The 25466-nt window shown below is 42.6% G+C and overlaps 1 protein-coding gene across 2 annotated transcripts in view; it reads left to right on the top strand.

Annotated features, from left to right (window-relative positions):
* The window catches only part of LOC143173231 (ras-related protein Rab-27B), a 53209-nt gene extending 27935 nt beyond the window's left edge, over positions 1-25274 (top strand). For both annotated transcript variants that reach the window (XM_076363446.1, XM_076363444.1), the window contains exons 2-6: positions 8682-8853; positions 11490-11575; positions 14294-14397; positions 15768-15891; positions 17292-25274. In XM_076363446.1, the coding sequence (XP_076219561.1) occupies positions 8701-8853; positions 11490-11575; positions 14294-14397; positions 15768-15891; positions 17292-17481 (657 nt within the window). In that variant the 5' untranslated portion in view covers positions 8682-8700 and the 3' untranslated portion in view covers positions 17482-25274. The remainder of the gene's footprint in view (positions 1-8681; positions 8854-11489; positions 11576-14293; positions 14398-15767; positions 15892-17291) is intronic.
* Positions 25275-25466: the final 192 nt, after the last annotated feature.

Raw genomic sequence — 25466 nt, 5'->3', positions numbered from 1 at the left:
AACTGTATTAGCTCATAAATTTTCATAGAATTTATTTCTTTTCCCTGACAGACAGAGAGAGAAGTAACGTAATGAATGGTAGCTTTCACTTGCCTTCAAAAGAGCAGGAGAGACTTGGAGGGTTTGAACAGCAAGTCAGCAGGGAGCTACTCAACGTCTCTCCTGGAATCTGCGGCGTGTTGGGCTGTGTCGGTAGGGTGGGAACTGACCCTGCACTTGTGACAGCAGTCCCGATACCCCCCTTCTCTCCCATTTAACCAGGGGTACTTCCCTGTGCACGTCCAATCCTTGTACAACTTTTGGACTGCCTCAAAGGTAGTTACTTGATTTATGTGTGGTTTATGAGATTTTTTTCCAATGAGCCACTGAAACTTCCTCATACTGGCTTTCTTCCTTCTTAAATACATTCCTGTAAATGCTATTAATGACTGTGCTTGTTTTCCTTTTTGAAGTGTGAATGAAAGGTTAGGGTATTTGCTGTCTGGGTTATTTTACAGTGGCAGGATTCTGCTGCCTTTTGCAAAATCCATTTCTGGCTTGTGTATTTTGCAGGTATTTGTAAATTATCATGGTTTTCTGGCCAGTAGCACAGTTACATTTGTGTAATCAGTCAAGTGTGATAGACTGGATTATGTGCTAGATACAGACCTACTGTGGCACAGTCAACCCAGAACGAATTCCTATACCTACCAAGCAGGTTTTTGAAATGGTGAAATAGAGGAAAATGTGTATGGTCGCTTGTGTTATAACTCACCTCGTACTATGTGTTTGGCCTAGAGGAAAAAAGCACCGGGGAAGTGTCGTGATAACAGCTTCTGGTAACAGTTGGGCGCGGTCCTTGTCTTTGCCTTTTTTTCTTTTTGGTATTGCATGTATTTTTCATATTGATTAGTACTGAAAATGACTGAATTAGTTACTCTTCTCCCTTGCCCACACAAATGTAAATATGTATTTGCTCTGTGTGTGTGTAGCGAGAGAGTTTTTAGGCAGCAACACCACATCGGCTGGAAGGGAAGGGCTTCAGTGCTGCTCTTCCCTCTTTAAGTACGACTTGGGGTAGCGTGAGAAAAGGGTGCCAAAAGGTGTGGGTATGCGAATAGAAAACATGGATGGACATGGGTAGCTGAGAGCGTGCTGCTTGGTTTATTCTAAATTATACCTGTGGGTTGTGCGGCGATGTGAACGGGTTCTAGCTTAGGAAATGTCTGGTGTTTACCCATCTATTTAGAAAGCGGTATTTGGAGATTTTACTGGTTTTGCTTGGGTGAATGCTCACTGTGGGCTTGTCATGAGTTGAAGGGGAATTGAAAGTGGAAGTCCTGATGGCTCCTTCACAGGGCACATGTAGCAGTGAGGAGCGTGGAAACGAACTCACCTTCTTACCTGTGGAGTTATGTTCAGCCCGTACTCAAATGGGTGAAAGCTGGAAGTCCGTATAGTTAAAGAGGAACTTCTAAAATGCAGTATGTTCTGTATATATTTCTTTCTCTATTAAAAAGGGTATCCTGGCTTACTAAAAGAGAGTAGTATGTGGCTGTGGCTTGCCAAGAGTCTTTTACATACTGAAGCCTGAAGCTGTCTGCGCTCAAATGCTGCGAGGCATCCGTGCCAGAAAGCGTCCATCTGGTCCTCCGGGGGTTTCCACTGTAAGGAAGAAAATGAGGAAAGATCATTTCTTTCACACTAATGCTGCGTTTGTTACGTATTGTTGCTCACAGCTCCTATATGGAAATTATTGTGTATGCCTGATTTTGAGCAGAGAAGCCAGCTTTAATTTCATCTCAGCATAGCTCCAGTGAGTTGTTTGATTTTTGAGGGGAAAAAATGTTTGGCTCATTGTGGGCCATTTACTTGGCAGCTGTGAGGCTCTGCTTTTTTGGCAGATGATTGCAGACAAATTATAGCGTGGTGCTGGGATGACTGGATGGAGTTTTACCTTATCTTTCCTACATCTTGTCTCTTTCTCCCACTCGGGAAGGACTTGTGAGGCTACTTTCTGGTAATGCACTCTTAAATTTAATTCTCTGTCTGTTCCACTTTGTGTTGCAGACGTTCCTGTATGTTCTCTCTGGTAGGGAAGAGGTTTCTAACATGGCTGTGTTAATGAGCTTGATGGTAATAATCTGGTTGGCGTGGGGTTCTCTCTTGGATGCTCTGTCGGCGAGAGACGTTGTCCCACAGCAAGAGAGTAACATGTTGTGGGGTTTTGAGGGTGAGAGGGCACTAGAGTTTAGTTCTTCACTGTACTGGTTGTGGCTGGGATAGAGTTAATACCACTCAAAATCTTGAGGATGAAAGAAAAGGAAGTTTTTTGGTGTTCCTGCAGAAGACCAGGGGAAGCTTTCTGTTCGTGTTGCAGAGCTTTGCGTTTCTGTTCAAAGGATGTAGCTAAAGAACTTCAAAGACCAGACGCGTCCAGGTCGATCTTGGGATGTCTTTCTGCTACAGCCTGTATGATTTCTTTAGGAGGACAGACGAAGCTAGAAATAACAAAACTCTCTTTACATAGTGACTCTGATTTCCAACAGGGACCTGCTGCTGTCAGTGTTTTTCATCTCCTAGCAGTGACTCTAACAGGAAACCTAGCAGGCAGCCTGTCCTCCCACAGATCAGCTTTGCCTAGCTCTCCGCTCTTTTCTTCGTTGGAAGTCTCTGTGCAGCTCTTTATTTATCAGAAAGTTAATGGTATGTCTGTGGAGTGCTTGGGGATGAGAAGGGGTCTTCTTGGTGGTACTGTGCTAAACTTGGTCAATGCCCGCCTGTCTCTCAGGCCCTTTGCAAGGTATTTCTAAACCATGTGTTGGTGTTGGGGTTATCTCTCTGCATACCACGTGTCGGTGGTAAGTGCCCTTGTCACCTGCATCCAATTGCTGACCCTGAAGAGATCCAGGAGCAGGATCTCCGGGGTGAAAGGATGGTGCCACAGTCGTTCTGGGGGATCCTGCAGGTCATCTTCATGCGGTCCAGTACCTTTGCCTGTGCTTAGGCACGTCATCCTGTGACCCGGGGCATGATGGCTCGTGCCATGCACCAAAGAAAGTTGAATAGGGTTGGTTTGTGGTTTTTTGATGCTATTGGGTCTATTAGGCTGTTATTGGGTCTATTAGGCTGTTGCTGAGCTCTTGGAACGGCATTGCATTTTATTTATCAAATTTGTATCAGCTGATGACACTTCTAGGTGCCAGAGGCTGTCAAAAGAAGGGGAAGTGGTGAAGGTTTAATGGTGCTGGAGAAGTCGGACTCCGGCCTCACTGCAGCGGAATCAAAGAGGAGCAGCAAGTCTCCCAACGCCAGCCGCGGTGGGGGGCGTAGAGCTTGCTCATGAAGCTTTCCCCTGGTCAGCTCAGGGTTTGCTGATTTGAGTAAGTGACGGTTACTATGTATGTGTGTTGTGCCTGTGATACAGTCATCCGTGAGTTGGCCCTCAGGACAGAGATGATTTTTGTGTTATTGTTCTTACTTTTAAAAAAAAAAAAAGCTTGGATGAATAGTGGTGGTGCTGATTTATTTTGCTGCAGAGGGAACGAATCTCTTGCTGACCAGCTGCTGGTACAATATGTGCACTGTGATTTTATATCCTGCACTTTCTAGAGCTAATGCTATTTATACAACATTTTTGTTTGTTCGACTTTTAACTAGTAGTGTGTCAAGGGAAATAAAATCTTATTTTCTGGAACTGACTTTTCTCTCATTGCGCACGTAACTTTTCCTTGATGATATTCCCATTAACTACTTAAGTAATTGTTGAACTCCTTTCAACAACTCTCTCCGTTAATGAGAAAATGTGTTATCAGAAAATCTAGTAGATAGTCTATTTGATTAGGAAAGTCTTTTAAAATTTCAAAATCTGCAAAGTTTGAAATGTAGAAGTTTTAAAATTTTTCAATCTCTTCCAATTCTGAGAGGCTAAAAGTATAACTAACAGGCCATGTTTTTAGGTTAGGTTCATCAGAGTTTTAGGTTACTTAATTTTTTTCCTACTCTGCATGTAAACATCTTGAGATGAAAGAGAGTTTCTGAATTAAAACCATTCTTCTGCAGACTTTTTTCCCAGCCAAAAGTAATTTTTTTTCAAAAGCAATTTAGATTTCAGTTAATTGCCTTTCTCCCAGTTTTTAAGGAACGCACTACAAATGGAAGAAGAAAAGTGGACTTACAACTTTTCTCCTCCATATCCCTTTCCATGCACTGGGGTGGGTCTTCTGGAGCAGAGTTCAGCATTACTTCAGAGAGAGCTGCTGACTTGTGCCAAGGCTGCTCCTTCAGGTGGAGGGGTTATTGATGGATGTGCAAAGGGCTGGAGCCCTCCTGCTTCCACAGTCCCACCTTTGGAGGTGCTGTGTTTGGGAGGCTGCTCTGGGCATGCCAAGCCGGGTGCGGTGGGATGTGCTGCTGTGCGTTTCTTCTGTGCCTTGGGTACAGAGCCGCAGAGCAAAGGCACCGTGCCCGAGGAGTAGATTTTCTTCTCCCTGTAGGCTATAACTGAATGTCTTTAGGTTTGGCTGGTTTATGTGAAGCCGTATCTCTCTATCGAGAAAATGCTCTCTGGAGTATCTGCTGACAAGTGCCAGATTTTAAATGATCTCTCACACTGTAGTTAGAGAACATTAAATAGGGATGGAACAAAATAATCAATCAAGAAACAAGATGCTGCTTCTGGTCTAGATGGGAATCTTGTCTGCCAAGAAAGCAGAAGAGTGGTTTTTTTTAAATCGGGCTCAGTCTAGATGCACAGCCTGGAAGAACAGCATCAAAACGTCCCATTTATCATCCTCTGGCTGTTGGCCACGTTGGCAGAGAGGGTTGGGAGAGACGGTCAGGAGGCCTGTTTGGGTTTTTGTAAAGCTTAATTGGTAACATGGTATTAGAGAGACAGCACGGGCTTCAGAATTGGAGGGTGAGATTGCATTAGTTGAGTGGAAAGTTGGTTTTGGTCTGTGTGGGCGCTTGCAGGTTGACTGAGCCCTGCGGGACGGACGGCGGGGGGGACCTTGCTGGTTCTGACTGCAGGTGGTCTGTGGTGGAGACACAGTCACGGCAAAATGACTCACCGTCGCTGCTATTACAACTTCAAGTCCATTTAAATACTCTCAGAATGGTGAGGACTCGAAAGTTAAGGTTCCAGGCACAGGGGTGTTTTTTGAATGTCGTCATGGAAAACAGTGAATTGAGTTGCTTTGTTTTAGCAATGTAAGACTTTTGCGTTACAGCCCAGGGGTGTTTCTTTTCAGTAGCTCAATATATTGAGACATTTAAAATTAGAGTTGAGTAAAGTATACTGTACTTTCATTAAAATGCCTTGTTAATAACCTCTTAATAGAAAATTCTGAAGTGTTTTTCAGATTTTTACTAGGAGAAATTCTCTTGAAATAAAGTCTCTTTTCTGTAAGAACCCCAAACCTCCTCCACTGAAGAACCTTGCTTTGTTTCCGATATGGTATATGATTTTTATACTTCAGTTGTATGTACTGTTTAAGTTAACATTTGTCATGAAACAAAATGAAACATTTAGGGTTTTCAAATCCAGTTAATTATAGACATGTTTAAAAGCAAGCTTAGAAGTTTATCTAATAGTAATTATTGGTAATCAGTTGTAATTTTAACGCTTTCATTCTAGTGAAATTAAAATCTTAATGCTCAAATTTCCTGTGGAACAAGAACTTAGTTTGTTGCACTGCAGTATTTTGGAAGTGGTAAGACAGTAATGGCAGTGTGAGGGCAGTGGATCAGTCTGGCCTGTGAAACTCTGCCTGCACCCAGGTTTTTGTGAAGCGTGCTCCTCCCATCTCCATCACGTAGCTGGTCAAGGAGAGGAAAACTGTTTGGTAGCTTCAGGTTAAAATCTGAAGGAATAAAAACCCTTTGTCCAACCAATTGCTATTCTACTTTCCTACGCGGTACAGAAAATGAGGAGAGGGGAGTCAGAGTCGCCTTGCCAAAAGACACCCAGGCTGCCTCCCTGCCCTGGTTGCAGGGGTGACTGCCTTGGCTAGCGCCGGGCTGGGAGAGGCTGCGACGCCTGTGCAGCCCCCGGTGCAAACGGGCAGGAATTTCTGGAAAAGCAGCCAGTGCTGGGAATAGGAGCGCCAACTGCCTTCTCGTGACAGATTTACAAAAATAGGTTTTTAATCATCCTAGTCTGATGTATATTTTGCTCAGCGTTTAGAGGCCTGGTGAATTCTGAATATTCTGCTTTGCACACTTGCTTAGCAAGGAGATGCTGAACTTCAGCTCCCAGAGAACGTGGATATTTCAGAGTAGTGTCTAATACCAAGTTAATACTTTGTATTACCGGTCAAGCATTTGGGGGAGAATCGTCTCCCAAGATACCTTTCTTTTTTTCTGATTTGTTGAATGAAATGCCTGTAGAATAGTTATTGCATTGGTCAGAAATACTTTGATAATCCTCAAACTTCTGGGGAGAAATTACTCTTGCTCAGTGGAGCCTTGTGGTAAACTTGGGATATTCTGGAAAGGATTAAAGACCTTGAATTAATTTGTGTGAAGTTGCTGTGTTGGTGCTCTGGCCTTCCCCTGCCCAGCGCAGACCAAAGGCAGTGCAAGGCAGCGCTGTCAGATCAGGGGCCTTTTTCTCTTGATTCATTAAACTTTTATCATCAGAAGATGAATTCCTCAAAAGCTTGTCCTGCCTCTCTGGGTGGCTCTATCTGTCAAAGATAAAAATCTCGTACAATGAAACTGCTCAGTACGCAGCCAGCTTTTTTATCCTTAAAGCTGTTGAAATGCAGGATGATCAAAACGGGCTTAGTTCACTATTTTAGTCAAAGCAGGTCAGTACTTGCTAATTTAAATGCTCAGAAAGGTAGGTTTTATTCTGATGGAAATTAAGGTCTTGTACTGAAACAAGCAGTAGTTTTTATGACTGGGATATGGCCCAGGGTCTCCTGCTCTGATACCACAGTAATTAGTCTCAGCATAGAGATCCAAATGGAACGGCTGTTCATCCGTGCTAAGGGTTAACAAGATATTGGAAAAAAGAGAAGGCTTAAATGACGTTGAGAACAAGGTAAGAGAGGATGTAAACTAGGTGGTGTTTCATATGATTCCAGTTTTCTCATCATCAGGGCATTTCGTACATGTGAATAAATACTTTGTAGGTCTATTTCTTACATAGGTCCCCTTTCCTTCTCCTATAGAGCTTCATAGTAAATACTAACAAAGAAAACACAGTAGTGGGAGCTTTAGGTTTAGGCTAATACAACGCTCCCCTTGAACTTGAAATAATAAAAAAACCTGCTGGGCAAGCAGTCCGGTTGGAGAAAGGGTGCTCCTCCTCTGGGTGAAGGCTTGGCCAGGCTGGGAAGTAATTTTTTGAAGGTGCTCTGCTCAAGCTGGGTGTCCGTGGCGTGGTTCTTGCAGGAGGTTGTGCTGGCAGATGGTGTGCCCTGCTTCAGATGGAGGATGAACATTTCTGTTGGTGGGAGCCCAAGTGACCCTGAACACAGGCGCTCGGTTGCACTGGCCAACCGGGAAAAGACCAAAGTAGAAGAAAATGCTGAAAAGCTGTCCCTCCTTTGTATCTGGCTTTCCCTCCCAAATATGTTGTGTCACTTGACTCAGCAGATTGGGAAAAGCCAGGAACTGTTGTGTGTGGGGCCATGAAAACCCCATTTCTACGGCATGCGCTTTGCTCCGGGAGCTGCTGCCTGGGCTGTGAGGCAGCCTGGGTAAATAGGATAAATATTTTCCTCTTTCTGTAAATTTGTGTTGCTTTCTGACGTGTATATTTGTTTTACAAGTGCTTAATGAGGTAGGCTTTGCTGCTCTTGTTCACTGCTATGTACAGAAAAGAGCCTACAACTGCTGTCGAGGCGTGTAAGCTGTCTGTGGCTTTCTCCGGACGTCGGCCACTCTCAGGTGGCTCCCTGGGCTGTGGGAGATGCCCCCGCTTGCCGTTACAGCAGTAGCTTAACCGAGGCACGGAGCTGAACCCAGGCAGCGGGCTTGTCATCTGCTTTTATTTCTTCTTCACTGCAGTTAGTATCTGCAGCGTTTGATGAGGGGGTGGTTTTGGTTGTGTGCTTTACAGAACAAGGCAGCTGTGGGTTCATCTGGTCATACTAGAGAGTAAACTGCATTTGAGCTCTCTCCTTTTATTAACAGTGGCCCTGGGATAACTGCTTACTCTGCATTTTTAATTAGTTCTCTTAGGGGGGGAAAATATTTCTTTCCAGATAAAAATACATAGCCCTGATAATGTCATGTAATGCTGGTTAGAGCTTGAGCCCTGAGAATGGTCCTTGCCACGTCCGAGTTTCCTTTTCATGCCTGCTTCTGCCCTACCCTTTTTCTTCAAACTCATAATAAAATACTTTGAGCAGAAGGGTTTAGCCCTAGGTTTCATACCTATGTTCATTATAGGCCTTATTGTTATCCTCAGAACAAAAATAATTTATTTGTCCCAAACTCTATCATTCTAAGCTTCAATTTTATTTATTTAGAAAATTGAAAGTGTAAGTTGTATTATCTCCTGGCACCTGAAGTGAAATTGCGAGTTTCACTGCTGCTTTGCATTGGCGTTTTTCAAAATACACAAACATAACTTTCAGCCCTGAGCACAGGCAGTAGCATTTCCGTGAACAAAAACAGAAATGAGGCAAAAACAAACAGAGAGGGGGTTTTGTTATCATTAAATCAGTTTTTTTCTCCTCTTTACGTAGGTTCCTAAAAATTAGCACTATGACTGATGGAGACTATGATTATCTGATCAAACTCCTGGCCCTTGGAGACTCTGGGGTTGGAAAAACAACGTTCCTGTACAGATACACCGATAACAAATTTAATCCAAAATTCATCACGACAGTAGGGATAGATTTTCGGGAAAAACGAGTGGTAAGTTGTCTCATACGAATGATACCACCTTCTTTTTTCTTTATTCATTTCTGCTGAGAACAAATTTTCTGTAATGTGTACTGCCTCTCTTCCTGTGGGGTACAGATGTGTTGATAATGCTTTTCCTGGTCTAGTTTTTGGCTTAAGCAAGTCACAGTTAGGAACTAGACAAAGGGGAAAGGTGCCATTATCCTTATCCCGGTGCTGGATTGTAAAGTTGTTTATTGCACATTGGTTTACAAGAGCAGGTTTCCATAGTGCTAGTGAATGGGGTGTGTTTTACGACTAGAAATAACTCTGGCCCCCAAACTCATAATTTAAATAGAAAAGATGGAAACTTACCGAAGCACAGAAGTTTCAGCTTGCTTCCAGATCACGCAGTAAACTAGTGAAGGCACAAGAAGCGGTTCCACCAGGTGGACCACGCTGCTCCTCTGAGTCGCTGCCAGCAGCAAGGCTGGAGGCTGAGCATACCGAGCCTGTGACCAGGAGTCCTCGTAGGTTAGGATCAATGTGCTTCTTAATGCCAGGTGCGTGAGCCTGCTCTGCCATGCTTTTTTGTTTCTTGATGTTAAATAGAAGATGAGAGTTTTCTGTACTGTCATTCAGATACTTTTTGTGGATGTGAGAGCACACTCACCTTGTTTTAATTTGATGTGACTAATGTATCTGCTCATAGATCCTGACAACTGATGCAGGCTAAATATAGGGGACAAATTCAGCTTTCTAATAGGAATCCCTCTAGCTTGCTTGAACAGTAAAACCATAATAAATACAAGATATTAGACCCTGGGCAATTATTTTAAGCATTTCCTTAATAGAAAGAAATGTAAATACTTGCCCCGTTGAAAGATGGAGACCTCTTTAAATTTGATTCTTTTTAACTTATTGTTTTAAGCTCCTATTATTTCACTAGAATATGAAAAGGTGGGCATCACTCCCCCATTCACCTTCATCTTCCCTGGCAACTTTTTCATGACTGCCGGTATTTGTGTCTGCTGTGCCGAGTTCAGTTTTGCCATGGTGACAGGGGCGCGCAGGCTCCGCCTGGAAGATGGGGGTTCAGGGGTCCCCTGAATAAAAGAACCGTGGATCTGGATTCTGTCTTGAATTTCTCATAATCAGCACTACAGCAAGTTCAGGCCGGTTAAACATGATGCTCGGGTCGGAGTGGAGCCTGGCTCCTTGTCTGCACTGTGGGATTGCACTGATGTAATAAGAGTAAAATATTAAGAACAGTTTTATTGCAAGGAAATGTCTGAACATGCAAATTGCCGGAATACTCTTTCCCTGGCTGGTCAGACACTCATTAACGTGTTTTGAACATGGGTGCTGGATTCTTTCCAGAAGGTTGAACTTTTCTGCTAAAGGTTGCAGACAGATTTCTTCCGTAATTTTCCATTACCGTACATTTTGGGGTAAGATAGTTTATAAGTGTGGGATAAACTACATCTTACATGAAATTACCAGCTTTGAAATGCCTTGAAGGTCTAATGAATAATAAATCTAATATTTAGATTTAATCTAATAAATTGTCTTCTAAGAAAGAGATCCAAAAGGTTAAATATGTTTTTCTGTTGTGTAAAAGTCATATTAAAAAATGACCCTGTGAGATTCCTTGTTTATCACGCTAAATATTACAGGAACATGCTCCAGCAAACCGGTTTAATTCCCAAATGTGGTGCGGTTGATCTGTTGATTCTTTTCTGGTTTTCAGATCAGGGACCTGCCACAAAGGAAAGAAAGGCATGCTGCAGTCAGAAGCTACCTGTTGAAATGACAACAGTTTACATAAGTCCACAGAATCACAGAATAGTCTAGGCTGGAATGGACCTCCAGAGGTCATCTAGTCCAGCCCCCAATTAATATTAACTTGGTTGTGCAGGAGAACTAACGGCTGTGTTTTACAGTCCAGGGAGGGCAGGTGAGGAAGTGTTCCGCTTCCCCGGGTAAGGTCAGTGCAGCCCCTGGATACAGACGTGTCCATAAAGTCCATATTCTCTTGATCTAAATGCAAGGGCAATATTTGCCTGCTTTTAAAATTGCTGAGAGTCTGCTAAACTACCTCAGATAACAGAAACGGCTCATACTTATTTTATCCCTCTGTCTTTTACTGCAACAGCTAATTTACACGCTGTTTCTGCTTAATAAAGAATTGAGCCCCAGCGAAAGGTCACAGTGATTTCTTTAAGCACTATGAGTTTGCAGTTGCAGTTAGTAAGGAAGTCATTAATGTCCAACAGAAGTTAATGAAGAAAAAATAGCTTTTTATAATAGTGGTTAATCCTGTCAGTCAGCTGTAAATTTTGTGAGAACAGCAATGAAACAGAACACAGACAGCTTGCTCAGCACAGTGCTATGCCAAGTTTTAAAGAATTGGTATCTAATTTGAAGTGCTAAATATGACCAAATTATCTTTAAAGTGCAGCTTTCATAGACGTTTCATGTGGCTCCTGGGTTTTTAAATATTATCATAAGTGGCCCTCTGAAGTGGCTTTTAGAGGTAAGAGTCAGCTTTTACTGAAGGACTGAACTTTTACTCCTTACTTATCGCTTGCACAAAATACAAGTCTGTGACCCATGCGATGGATTTCAGTGTGAGCTGTATGGCTGTACTGATTGGACTCTCTCGTTAGGTATACAACAGCAGAGGACCAAATGGATCGCCAGGAAAAGCCTTCAAGGTGCATCTCCAGCTTTGGGACACAGCCGGACAGGAAAGGTAACAGAGTTCAGCTCATTGGAAAGCAGTTCTGAGTTTTTCACATTTCTGGTAAACCATTAGTCCATTCAGGTGAAAAATATCAGAAATCCTCATATTTTAGGACAAGAAAAATATCTTACAGAAATAAAGTTTTTCTGACACTGCTTTGATGTAGTGATCAGAGAGAGGATCTCGGGACTGGAAGAACTGAAGGTGGTCTGCTCCCTGCCTTAGCAGCACGCTGCCTCGTTTCTGGCACACGTGGGTTATTTGTTCGTTGGTTAGCTTTTTTTGGTTTGTTTTGTACTGTTATTTTGGCTTCATAATATGTTCCTAATCTCCTATGGAAGACATTGTATAACCTACCTAAGTGTCTTGTTCTTGTATTTCACATTTTTTTCTGTTAGGCTGGATGGCAAGGCATGTTCTGATGAAGGCGCGCAGCATACAGGACTGCATTGGCACGCATGTAGCCATCAGACTGAGGGAAGTGGTTATTCCCCTTTATGCAACACTTCTGAGGTCACATCTGGAGTACTGTTTCCATTCTTGGGACCCCCGGTGTGGGATACTTTGTACTGATAAACTGAAGTCCCATGGAGTGCCATTAGAACAGGTCAGGAGGCAGAGGCATATGATGATCCGGTGAGGGCTGAGGGGGCTAAGCTTGTTCAGCCTGAAGATGGGAAGACTAAAGGGAGGCTAATTGCTGTCTTCGTCTACCCAGTGGGGAGAAGACAGAGCCAGACTCTCCTCAGGCTCACAGCTAAAGGGCAAGAGGTGGCGGTCACAAGCAGCAGCAAGGATATTCTAGCTAGGTAGAAGGACACAAGTGTTGACCATGGGAGTGGTTAAGCCCTGGAGCAGGTCGCTCTCAGAGGCTGTGCAGTCTGTGTTTTCTTGCAGGTGACAAGGTCCTGAGCAGCCTGATGCCTTCCTTAAGTCCTCTCCATTTTGCGTGACTCGGGCTTGCTCAGGCTTTTCTATGATGAGCAAGCTTTCTGTTCTATACTGCCCCAGGCTGGTTCCAGCCTCTCTCACCACCAGCATGCAAGTGGGATGGAGAGTTCTAGTTCAAGTCTTACCAATGCCAAGTACTATGGAAGAATTGCTTCTTAACTTACTTTTATGGTTTTGGTTGTATTTGCCTTCTTTGCAGCAGCATACAGTGGTTGACATGTATTAAGTTCATGACTGACCAGAATCCTCCTTTGCAGAAGGATTCTTTTATCTAACCAGTTGTTCCCCATCTTCTGTGTGCACACTTATTTGTTCATTCCAAAGACGTTCTTGACTTGTCACTATTAAACTTGATCCCATTATTTTCTTAAAGGGAGAATTGTGATACTGCTTTCTTAAGCTTCCCCTGGCTAGTTACATACACTGGTTTTTGCTATGATGAAGTGTGTAAGGTTGCCCTCAGTGTGACTACTGATGTCATCTGCCAACAAGGGAAGAAAATGCAACTCTCACCTATTTGCTGTGTAATAGCGACTGAAGAGCAGCAGACCGAAGCGTTTGCCCAGCGGGGAGGAAGGAAAGTCGTGATGAGGCAGGTTTCAGGTTTTCTGAGTGAGCAGTGCAAATACCATGTGGGAGGGGTTGCTGCTGGAAGAAAAGCAGAAGCAAGCTGAAATTTTGTGTCTGCATCTCTTTCCCTTACTCTCCAACACTGTGTATACACCTCTGCAAGAGATTAAATATTTTGAGGCTACTTCCCCCTCCCCCCCCAAAGAAACCCTAAAAGTAGCGTCAGGTATCATGACATGTTTCTGTGGAGAGCTTTTGTTTTAATTTTCATGGATGTCTGTCGTAAAATACCAGTTACTCTTTCTGGTACTGCTGGTTTGTGCGAGATTATATAGTGCTGTTTTGTGATGTGCTAGATCCCTGTGATATAGAAAACACCAGAGTGCCATTGCACAGTTTTCCAGCACTATTTCTTCACATTTCTGATTTGAACAGGCTTGTGGCCTTTTGGTGACAAACAGAGCTGCATTTCATGGTTTGTAGTTTCATCCAGCTCCGTAGCTTTGCAGGAAGCCCGTGAACCATGTCCCTTGTGAATGCACACTTAGGCAGGTCTGCTTACGGAGTGCATGTGTTGTCTAGAGCTCTGCAAGGAAAGGTTACCTTTTCCTTTTAGCTGAGCTTCACAGCAGATAGTCACATCGAACAATCAAAAGCATGTAAACAGCCACCTACTCTTCCTTTGTTTGCTTTAATATTGACTATATTGAGTAGTGCGCATCCATCGACTAAGTGTGTGTAATCTCGGCTGGTGAATCCATTTCTATCACTGATCTGTGATACACTAAATGCTTCGGTATCTTTTTTTTTTTTAGGCAACCTGTCTCGCTCTTGGTTAAATCAGGCAGAATTTGAACTAATAGATTAGTCACTGACAATGTTTATATTCTCACATATAAGCTTCCTCTGGTAAATTACTAACACACTGATTAATAAATGTTGACTGGTGTGATGCATCATAGCTAAAATGAAAGTCAAGGATTATTTTATTTTGTTTTTACTTCCAAGGGAACGTATGTCCACTAAATCTTGCAGACTCTTCAGATTTCAAGATATATTTAAATAGAATTTTTGCACAAGCAATTCAGAAAAGCTTTACTCTATCTCTTTTGCCTTTACTCAGTTCAGGCTTGCCAGAAAAGTGCTTACCTTAGAGATCACTTTGTATTAATAGAGCTATGTTTTCTTTTTTTCTTCCACCTTCAGATTTCGAAGTCTCACCACAGCGTTTTTCAGAGATGCTATGGGCTTTTTACTAATGTTTGATCTCACCAGTCAACAGAGCTTCTTAAATGTCAGAAATTGGATGAGTAAGTAGAACCGTAGAGCTTGCGTTTATCGGTTGACTTGAAGCTTTCTTGTGTATTTTAGGCTTCTAGGCTTCATGCACGTCATTGAGCATTTTCCAGCTCACAAACAAAGAAAGTAGTTATGTCTAGTGCAGCCATAAGTGGGGTACTTGCAGCCTGTAATTTGGGGTGAAAGCTTCATCAAATTGGAAAGATACATGCTCTTCTCTTTTTTGCACGACAGACTCTTTTGGGCATATTCTTCATAATCTTGTTTGGATTTGGTACAACTTGAATAAATCTGTTGCCTCTTGAAAATTCATGGCATTCGACACTTCCTTGGCCATACCCCATATTTTAGATGATATACAGGAGCTTGGAAACTGTACTTTGGATATTGCTGTTATCTTTATGGTGTGTTTTCTATTTGTGTGATTCCTTCCTATCTGCTTTGAGGTTTAAATTAAAATTAAGATTGGGCTTTGAGGATTTGGTTTGAAAGCCCATAGTGTTTGCTGTCGTTGGTTTTCCTTCAGACAACGGCTAGACCAAAAGTGAAACAAAGGTTAAATTCTTAAAGTTTGTTTTTAATTGAGGATATTTAGAGTGCTGGAAGGACAGAGGCCAGTACATTTCCAGCTGGCAGTTTTCCAGCAAACAAGCTGAAGGTGGGGATAACGTGAGAATCCAGATAGCTTTGTGAAAACAGCTCCATCTTCTTCAGAGATTCCTTCCTCCCACTAAACAATCCCCATCATCACAGTCTTCCGCTGCTTACCAAGCTGAGTCTCTAATATTCTTCTGTGTATACTGCGCCTTTTCAAGTCAGTCCCCTCAGGATTGAGGCAAGTGTAAGTAAATGGCTTTGTACAATTACTTACGAGGGGCGAGGCTGTGGACAGTACTTTCGCCTGGATCTTCAAATGGATAAAACTGCATTCAAACCACTGAGTATATCCAAGAGAAAAACGTGCTTGAGGATTTTGTCCTATACTTCTGAAGAGCTGCATTTGCAGATGACGTGGGATGTTGTTTGTACTTCCACAATGTCCTTATGAGTCTTGTAGAATAAAAGTTCTGGCTGGTGGAGGTTCTCCTCCACTAAAGCACTGTGTTTAGTGCACCTCATTGCAGCTAAGTCTTTTTGTATGTTGGTAAAATAAATACTGGAAATAATTTTCTAGTACCATTTCTACTTCCTATTTTGAAAAATTCCCCTTAGCAAGTAAATGTACGACAAGGAAATGTGTTTGGCATAAAGTGGTTGGCTGGTTAGTCTAGGATATTTTGAGGTGGGGAGCCAGAAAGGTATTTTGAATTATTTTGTCAACGATCTTGGTCTCTAAGGCGCTTCGAACATTCTCTTAACTCCTGTTTATTTTTGCTTCTAGGTCAGCTGCAAGCCAATGCATATTGTGAGAATCCAGATATAGTCTTAATTGGTAATAAAGCTGATTTATCAGACCAAAGGGAGGTAAACGAAAGGCAAGCAAAAGACCTGGCAGACAAATATGGGTAAGCAAATTATGACAGAAGCTAAATTTAGTCTATAACTGTTGTAGGTGCAGCTGATGACTGGCTAGAGATACTTGCAAGTATACTTACAAACCCTAAGATTTGTAGGCATTGCAGTATCACCTGATATCCAACTTGCCATGCTTTCAGATCGACCTGTTTGAATAGGAAATAGATAGAATGAAACACACTGTTCTAGTAGTTTGGCCAAAATATTACAACATAAGAAATAAGGCTGGAATGAAACATTCTTACTAGAAAACTACATTCTTGGGATGTTGGCTTGTCCTGAGAGTTCAGGACAGACTATACCAAAGGCAGATGAACACTCAGTGTCATGAACTAAAGAACTAACAATTTCTATAATTTGCTTTTCTAGTTAGTTTGGAAGTGGAGACACCTGTGGATTTTGGTCAGGTTCTAGGTGTGCAGTGGCACTGAATTTATTTGTTTTTCCCTGATGGATAATAAAACGGTTAATGGCCTTTTTCTTGTTCTAGTGAGCCTTCTACATTACTTTGCACTAAAAACATCTGCAGAGTGTCCTGTAACTGGATAAATTGGCTGATAGTTAATATAATTAGTAAATAGTGCTGTGGATAAAAAGAATGTGTATTTTTTTTCCTTAGTGGCCCTTACTGTACAATGAGGGATGTTCAGAGAGAATTGGGCCAGCAGCAGAAGATGGCCTGAGAGACCGTGAGGAGTAGTAAACAAATTAGACTTAAAAATAATAAAAGAATATTAAAGAGTTGTGTGGAGCCAGGTAAGGAGGACAGTGACACTGAGGAGACGGTAGCTCATGCCCGATTTCATACGATGGAAGTGCTGGAGCGATTGATAATCTTCTCTTCTGAAAAAGACGATTTGGAAGGCAATATTCTGGATTCAAAGGGGATTTCAGAATGGAAACAGCCAAGTTAAGTTGCGCTTATAAGTAGGCAGGAAGGGAGGGAGACAGTACTTACAGGGACTGCTAAATAGCAATAGTTGTAACTATCTGCCTAAAAAAAAGGTTTCTGGTATGTTCTGTGGTCTCTGAAATTTTCTGTAATGCAGACTTAGGTTTCTCTTTAAAGTAGACTTTCTGGTTACCCGAAAGACTTTTTCAGCCAAGGTTTGTGCTGATGTTATCGCAATTTGAAGTCAAAATGCCAGGATACATTTTGTAAATTAATGTGGCATTTTTGTGCTCATGTCATCATGCCACCATGTGCTTAGGAGCAGGAGTTTGGGTTCTGCCCAGCAAGGAAGTAGAGTCCCGACAAACCAGAAGTCTGTCCCATTCATTTCATTGCCACTAAACCCACCATTGATAGCTGCACTGAGGGTGTTACAGAGAGTTGAGTCTCGGTTGTCTTTAAAAGTCTCTCCAGCAAACCTTTTCCTTTCCACCGTAGCATACCGTACTTCGAAACAAGTGCTGCTACCGGACAGAACGTGGAGAAGGCTGTGGACACGCTTCTGGACTTGATAATGAAGCGTATGGAGCAGTGCGTGGACAAGACACAGGTCTCCGACACAGCCAACGGAGGAAGCTCGGGAAAGCTAGATTCAGCAAAACCAGAGGAGAAAAAGTGTGCCTGCTAAACGTCACCTCTAAACTGTGAGAACCAATGAAAATAGTTCATCAGAATATGGCTGACCTACCACCAAATTCAAACCGGCTTTCTTGAGCCGTGCACAGAAGCAAAGTTACATTGTTTTATTGGGGTTGTGCATTTTTCTCCAAAGAACTGGTTTAAAACTAAAAGCTGTGTTTCAGTGAGGCTCTTGTTCCTGATACGGTGCCATCTTAATGGAAAACTCTCCCACCTCTTCTTCCCCACTCCTTTTCCCCCAGCCCTCATCTTTATTTTTCATGTGATCAGGATACTGAATAGAGGAAAGTAGCTTTATTTTTTTAAAAAAGGAGGGAAAGAACCTATTGTCTGCATACACTGGATATTGAAATTAAAATGGAGGTGGGTGGTTTTCTAGGTCTGTGCCATTTTTCCACAGAATCCTGTTTCATTATAATTCTTAATCTGCATCAGGGACCGTGTGTTTTCTAAGGCAGAGATACAAAAGATTTTATGTGGCCTATTAAGAAAAACTTTTATCACTTGCACAGAGTAAGCAATGCTGTGAATCCGTCCTGACTGAATCACTGAGACGGTGGCTGGGGGGGTGGGTTGCGTGTGTGTGTTTTGGGTTTGGGGGTAGGAAGTAGGGCATTTAATTTAAAAAAAAAAAAAAAAAAAAATTATCAGGGAATTGCGCAGCATTGCTTGTGTTGCCAATAATCCAAGCAGGGATTGGAGCGTTATGGGAAAAAGTATGGAGAGGGATTCTGATGCTGCAGGGACAGTTTATAAAGAAGAGAGTATAACGTATGGGAACAGAGATAAACTATATTTTATGAAACAACTTCTTACCATTAGCAAAAAATATTCTTCCCTCCTCAACTGAAGGAAACTATCTATTTTCTTCTCTTTCTCTGGGTGACTGTATATCGCAGGTAGGACATAGGGAAGAACTTGTGGCTGTTTGCACTGCCTAGAAGGGAACTGTAAACTCTGCTGTGCTGAGAGAGCCTCTAAGTTACCGCTACAGCTTTGTTGGGTCCTCCGTACACTTAGGTTTTCAACAGAGGACAGCTTTCTCATACTCTTAAATTCTCTGCAAGAGGGCAAAGTGGAAAAAATGCGATGTGGGGACTTGGAATCATGTGAGTCCAGAATATGTGACTGACGGATAGAAGTGTGTTGCAGAAGTTTGCAGGTATCTCAGCGCAGAGGGTAGAAGTTGCTCTGTTGGTGTGCTGCAGCGGAAGGGTGCAATGCAAAAGATTTCTTCTACAGGTGAAAGCAAGTTCTAGTGAAATAGCAAGCTGCTTATCACAAACAAAGACAAATACAGGAAAAAAAATTAAAGAAAAATACTATATTTATAAGTATAGATCATTTTCTAAACCAAGTCACAGCATATTTATTAGTCTACCCTGTCCTGTTTTGTAGAATAACAGTTCTGTTTTTATACAGGTGGTAGTTAAAGGTCTATTTGTGTTTATTGCGCTTTAAGCTACTTTCAAATCACTTGGGAGGGTACAGATTGGGGGGTAAAAACAGATCTCTTTACAAGTCAAGCTTAATTGGTTGGGTTGGCAGGATTGCAGACTTTCATTTATTTAAATATTTTCAGCTTTGATTGATTCAAAATTGCAAACTTTATGAATAGCAAGCTCATAAAGTGTTTCAGTGCTTCCCAGAAATGGAGAATTTACCAGATTCACTGCTGAAAAAATAACAGGTTTTTCTACCCAGCTCCTAAAATGATGTTTACTTGATGATTTGGCATGTTAACAGGGCAGATGGTACACCCGTAGGAGCAGACCCACTGGGTGAGTAACCAAATAGCTACGATTACCATGCCAGAAATCTAACTTACAGGCTGTAAAGATTATATAGGTGATAGACTATACCTTAAGGCTATATATAGTGTATACTATACAAACAGGTATAATGCAGGTCCTTTTATAGGCTATAAACAGTCCTAACACCTCAAGAGGTGGAAAAGCTGTTGTGGTAGTCAACAGGTGATTTCTCAGGCAGAAGATGTAAGTAGACTGACAGCAAGCAGGCTGATACTCAGATAGGTTCCTCAGTTACCTGAGATACGTAGACTGGAAGTTCAGGGTTTTCTTTGAAGTGAAGTTGTATTGCTTTTTAATATGTAGCATAAAACATAAACCTGATTACAAAAAAAATAGTAATATGTCTTGAATTCCTGAAAACGATGATCTGAGGAGCTCCCTGTCTCACTTTCAAAGAAATCTGTCATTTTGTGGCATCAGATTTTTGTCTGTTGAACAGGAGTGAAAGAAGTTGCAAAGAACAGTAAATTACCAACAGTCAACCACAGCGTGTTTCCCAGAGCAGCTGAAGTATAGCTTGTCTAAAAGCTGTTACAAAACTGAAAGTGACTTCAGTAGCAGACAGATGATTTGTACAAAGGTGTGTAAAATCCCAAACCTGGCGCTGTTTCAAAGCACCTTGATGGAGCTCAGTTGCTTCTATTTATCTCTCCACCTGCTGAAACTAGCACTCTTAAAATAATAATAATTAAAAAAAAAGAAAAAAAATACAGCAGTGATACCCAGAACAGTTTGGTCTGGAGGAAGGTTTCTCCTAACCTTGCCAGTGAGCTTCAGTGACTGTGAATTGTCAGAGCTGGCGGTCCGTTACCAGGGAGCTCTGTTCTGTAAGGATACAGTCTCGGAAACTCTCTAGCGCAGATGGAGTGAGCGCATGGCCAGCCCTCGCAGCCCAGTGTTGCTCGAGGGGTCTGCTTAGGAACGAAAGGGAAATGACTGTAGTAAAAATTCCATTGCTTGGTTTGTATTTATATACTTGCTAATAGAAGAAACTGATGATTATTCTGTGTTGTTGTTTTTTTTTTTTAAAAAAAAAAAAAGAAATCTGTGAATGCATGTGAAACTATTATCCCAAAAGGATTTTGCCATCAAAACTTTGTTTGGAGGAAAGGAAGAGAAGTTTAGACATGTTTTCTTTCCTGGTAGGTGGTATAGGAGCTCTCAGTTACCAAATTAAGAGGAACATGATAAGTGATTCTAAATGGCTACTAACAGCTTTGCTGTTTATCAGGTTAACTCTCTTTGCAAAAAACTAGATAATGAACTCTTACTAAAAATCGCCTTCTGTCCCCTCTCCATCATCATTTGACTCTTGCTCCATTTTTTTTTCTTCATAACTATTCCTCTTAGGTTTCACATGCCCACCAGCAGATTCACATTCGTATACGTCCAGTTGGCGACGTCCGTCCGTCTTCCTGCAGCGTCACGGCTCTTGCGAACCCCCGCTGAGCAACTGCAGCCCTGCACGGATGAGTCAGGGCCACTCCTTGCTGCTGTGGTAGGAACTGAAAGCGATAGCAGTGTTAAGGTTCACAAGTTTTGTGTAATATCCAGGAAATAATGGTAACTGCAGCAAAGAAAGAACACTGCAAGGGGGCTACTCACAGTCTTACAGAGCCATGCCTGTATGGAAAGGAACTTTTCCATCCCACGTGCTGGAAGACCCTTTCCCACGTCTATCTGGTACTCGCTTTCTGGTTGAAGTGCGTTCCTTCACCTCTGCTATAGCTCTGTAATGGATCCTCTTAGGTAATTTTTCCAACTGCAGCATGGTGAGCTGGATGCACAGTGAGCCCCTGCTAGCTGCTTGTGACCTGCTGGAAAAGAGCTGGCGGGGCGGTGCGGCACAGCCGAGTCACCCGTACGGTGGGTAGTGCCATCCTGCGTACAGGCTGCTGTGACGCCAGTGAGGCGCAGCATCTTGGCACAGCACTTTACTAGTTCGAGCTCTTCTGACTGCACTGTGAACTCCTGAATGTATCCCTCGCTGGAGCCACGTATCCTACCGTTTTCATCCTTTTCTCACTCCTGTTGCTCAAAGTGTTTCACTTTGACATGTTCAGTCCTATAAATTCTTCCAGGACACCGGCCTGGGAAATGAGTTTGCTTTCACTTAACGCCTCTGGTAGGATATGGCCTCATCCCATCCCACTAGAACTTGAATCGAGATTCTGCTGTTGCAAAATTTGATTATACATATTTGAATTGGAAGTTATGCATTTGCTTTTTTTGAGCACAAATACAGCTTGTTTGCAAGCCTGCTAGATATCCCGCATCGGGGCTGGAGAGGGAGAGAAGATCCTATGATACTTTATCCAGGGTGATACTAAAAATTAAATGTTAGTTGCAAGTATTCCAACCCTCTTGAATTTCAGTCCAGGCACTGGTTTCTCAAGGTCTCTTTTTGTGTCCTTTTAAAATTATCTTAGTTTTCCAGTATCTCTCCAGTAAAGTGCTCTTCCCGCCGACTTTATTGTGCAGCGTGTGCGGTAATTTCTGAACTGCATAGTGCTGTGCACTGAAAAAGGTGACGGTAATGCCAGTCCTTCAGAGATGCGACTTGCGGGATCTTACACTGAGAATAATTTTGGTCTCCTTTTCTCTCTGTGTAGTTCTGCTTTCCTTGTCTCCGGCAGCTGTCTCAGGCTGTGATATTTACCAAGACAGTTCAAGTTACCCGACTTCTTGAATCTGTTCCCTTAATCCTCTCGGCGTGTCCCAGTTAACTCACATATACAGCGTAAGGGCGTTATACTTCTCGCCTCATCCTTAGAGCTCACCATAGTTTCTTCTTCCTGATCTACAGTTATTTTTGTCCTCCCAGTTTTAAGCATGAATGTAAAAATGTGGCATCAAAAAATGTTAATACAGTATGCTAGAGTAGTGCTGGAGTGCTGACCTATGGCTATGGGCACCACAGTGACCCCCTGGTCGCAGCTCCTTCCGTTCGCCTGCAGCCTTTGGCTCGGTCTGTCTTGGTGAAGGAAATGTGTCCCTTACCCGTTGCTAAATATTTGCGTTGCCAAAGTCTGGTGTTGCTGCTCCGTTTATGAACTGCCACACTTAGTGAATTCAGACCCTGGGGGTAATACTCGGAGGAGTGAGGAAACTTACAGTCAGCAGGGAATGTCTTTAAGCCGGTGTTGCTGCTCTTACTCTGACATTCATGCAGCCTCTGCTGACCTTGCCCTCACCTTCCCCAGCCCATCGCCTTGGAGTAGTAGTGCCAAGACTTTTTTTAGGAACACAAGAAAGGAAATGTGCTGTTGTCAAATGGGACTTTTTTTTGATGCATACATTGAAAGTAACTTTTTGGCTGTAGAGATCACTCCAGTAGTGAATTTACACTGCCTGTGTTTATGTTATGCCACTGCGGTGCCTTGGCCAGCCCTGCTACCAGGTGGGCAAGGGGAGATGCTGGCCAGTGCCAGGGCAGGGTCCTGTGCTGCTTTGCATCCTCGGGAATAAAACAAGTTACCTCCGGAGACAGGTGGAGGGGTGGGAATACCTAGGGCTGGCTGGAAATTGCAGGATAGAAGCGGTACAAGAGGCAACACGCTTTAGAGAAGAGAAATGCCCTTATATGTTTACAGTGTTTACCAGAGAGCCCAGCTTGAGAATTGGGTCTGGAATGTCTCTGTGAAGTAAGGAGCTATTGTCGGGGCAAAACAACTAGAGCTAAAAGGGTGTAAAATGAAAAAAAACTGCACAGAAGTACCTACTCCATGAACATACAGATTTACTTATTATTTTATTTTAAATATTGTCCAGCCATGAAAAAATTATTCCATCAACTGAAAAAGGCCAGGAGAGTATTAATGGCTATTCTTCAATGCAGAGTTTTTAGATGCTTAAGCAGACGCTCTCCAGAAGTCCTTACAGGGTCTGTTGCTGACATGTAGCAATGCCCGTTCAGAGCCGTGAGAGGATTAGAAGCGTCTGAGGGCCAGGAGATAGCGTGTGGCGCGTGGTATATTTTAGGCTTCGCAATCATTTAAGCTTCTGCTTTCATTTTATGAAATATTTTTGTCTGTGATCAGCTTGTAATATGTGTGGTTTTTTTTTTCCTTGTTCTAGTGACTCACTTCCAAATAAAAGCATTTGGCAGGGGAGTAACTCTGCTCAGCCAGGGGCCCTGCTCCACCCTGGCAGGTACCGAACTGAAGTTACAGCGGAGGACTGCCGCTCCGGGCTGCCCTTGCACAGCAGCACATCCTCTTTTCTCAGCCCCCGGCTGATGCGGTTTCCCCACTTCATCATCTCCTTTTCTAGCCAGGATGCTGTGGCAGAGCCGGCTTGGAGCCCTGGCCGAGTCCTGAGCCTGGCGTCCAGCTCAGCACCCGCCTGCCCCTGGGGAGAGGTAGTGGCACTAAAGAAAACCAGTAGCAGGGGCTTGAGTAACTCGTCTTTTCTATAGCCTTTGCCTTCTGTGGCTTTTTACAGACATTTGCAAGAGGAAAGGTATTTGCTTCTCTAAAAAAAAAAAGAAGAAAGAAAAAAAGAGGGGGTTTGGGTGCCTGAAACATGCTTTTTTTTAAAAAGAGGAGACATAAGGTAAGAACAGGCAATTTGCTGACTGCTCACATGGCTGAGACTGGCAGTAAGTATGATGTAGCAAAAGACATTTTGAGAGCAGCTGCCGTTTCTTTGCTGTCTTGGTAACTTTATAAAAACCGATTGCCTTAACTGTTTTCTGAAGGCTACATCTTATTTAACATTCTGAATGTGTAAAGGGTTGTCATACATACATTTACATTTTAGAGGATTGGATCATGTAAGAAACTCTCTTAAAAGTTGTGCAAGATGTGATTTTCATACCTGCTCCATAGTGACTCATTGGGACTGTTGCAAGGTAAGAGGTTTTATCTCCTACAACTATTTCAATCCAGGGATATGACTAAAGATTTCAGCCTAAACTTTAAAAAAAAAAAAATCTGGAGCTGTTATTTTAAAACATGTGTTCTTGGCACTATAACTGAAGAAAAGTAGCAAGCGTAAAAATAACCTCAAGTGACTGCTATTTTTATACAGGTGTGAACACTGTAGGAGTTTCAGACCACGCTCTGATCTTACTTACAAAGAAAAGGAGAAAAAAAGTGTTGTAACTGATGTGAAGCTGTAAAAATGAATAGTTTTTTACCTGACTGCTAGGAGGCCTGGCTTGAGGCATCTTTAAAGAGAAAGCCAAATTTTCACAGCTTCTTTCCTGTCTTAATTCTTCTACTTTAAACATAAATTCCCTTCCCCCCAACTCCCCCCCCCCCCCAACACCCATATAGGATAAGTTTTGGGGTTTTTTTTCCCAGAGGATGCTGTTGACTTGGGACTGTTCTCTTTGATGCTGGGCAGATCTGTTTCTAATTTATTATTATTTCTGTCTAAACTAGTTAAAGGCAACAGAGGAAATGATTCTTTGCTATGTGCTTTTGTTCCATACGGTTACCTAGTTAAAACATAACTTTAGAAAGTAGGCCCTAAAGTTGTCCATCCTCATCGTGCAATAGGGCTTCATGGACAAACTGTATATTAGAAGAAGCCTGTTGTATCTTACTCAACTTACTTATGGAAGTTAAATGGTTCTTCTTTGGTTTTGTTAAGGTATCTTTCACCTTCCAGATAAACACTAAGCATCCTGTATCAATTACCTTTTAAGTGTTTCCTTCTGTTAATGCTACTGTAAGCATGTTTTACATTTGTCTTCAACAGATCTGTGCTATGCCTAGTGCTATGAGTGTGACTGAAACTATCTTGAACACAAATAGTATTTTTTATTATAGATGCCCCTCGATTGGACCGTGGTGCTTGCTTACCGATGTTAATGTCACTCTGTTGTACCAAAGTACCCGTGGCTTCAAAACATACTGTCAGCTGATTCACTGGTGTCTGGGTTTGTGTAATACAGCTGAGGAATGTATCCTGTGACTCAGTTTCTGCACTGTTATTTTCAGAATAAAAGTACATTTTTAAATCTGGTGTCTCAGCTGGTTTTGGGGGAAGCGGAGGCTTCTCCCTAAGAGATGCAGCATTAGCAACCTGGCAGCTTAGGAAAACAAGTGGAGGACCAGGGAAAGAGAGGCAGGGCTTTTCAGGCTGGCCGAGGGTTGCTCGGGGTGCGTTTGCAAACCTCGCCGTGGGTCAGCACCCAGCCTGCCCCACGGCA

This window comes from Aptenodytes patagonicus, chromosome Z, assembly GCF_965638725.1.
Source record: "Aptenodytes patagonicus chromosome Z, bAptPat1.pri.cur, whole genome shotgun sequence".
Taxonomy (NCBI): domain Eukaryota; kingdom Metazoa; phylum Chordata; class Aves; order Sphenisciformes; family Spheniscidae; genus Aptenodytes; species Aptenodytes patagonicus.
Note: the sequence above shows the minus strand (reverse complement) of the source record. Positions and strands in the feature narration are given on the sequence as shown.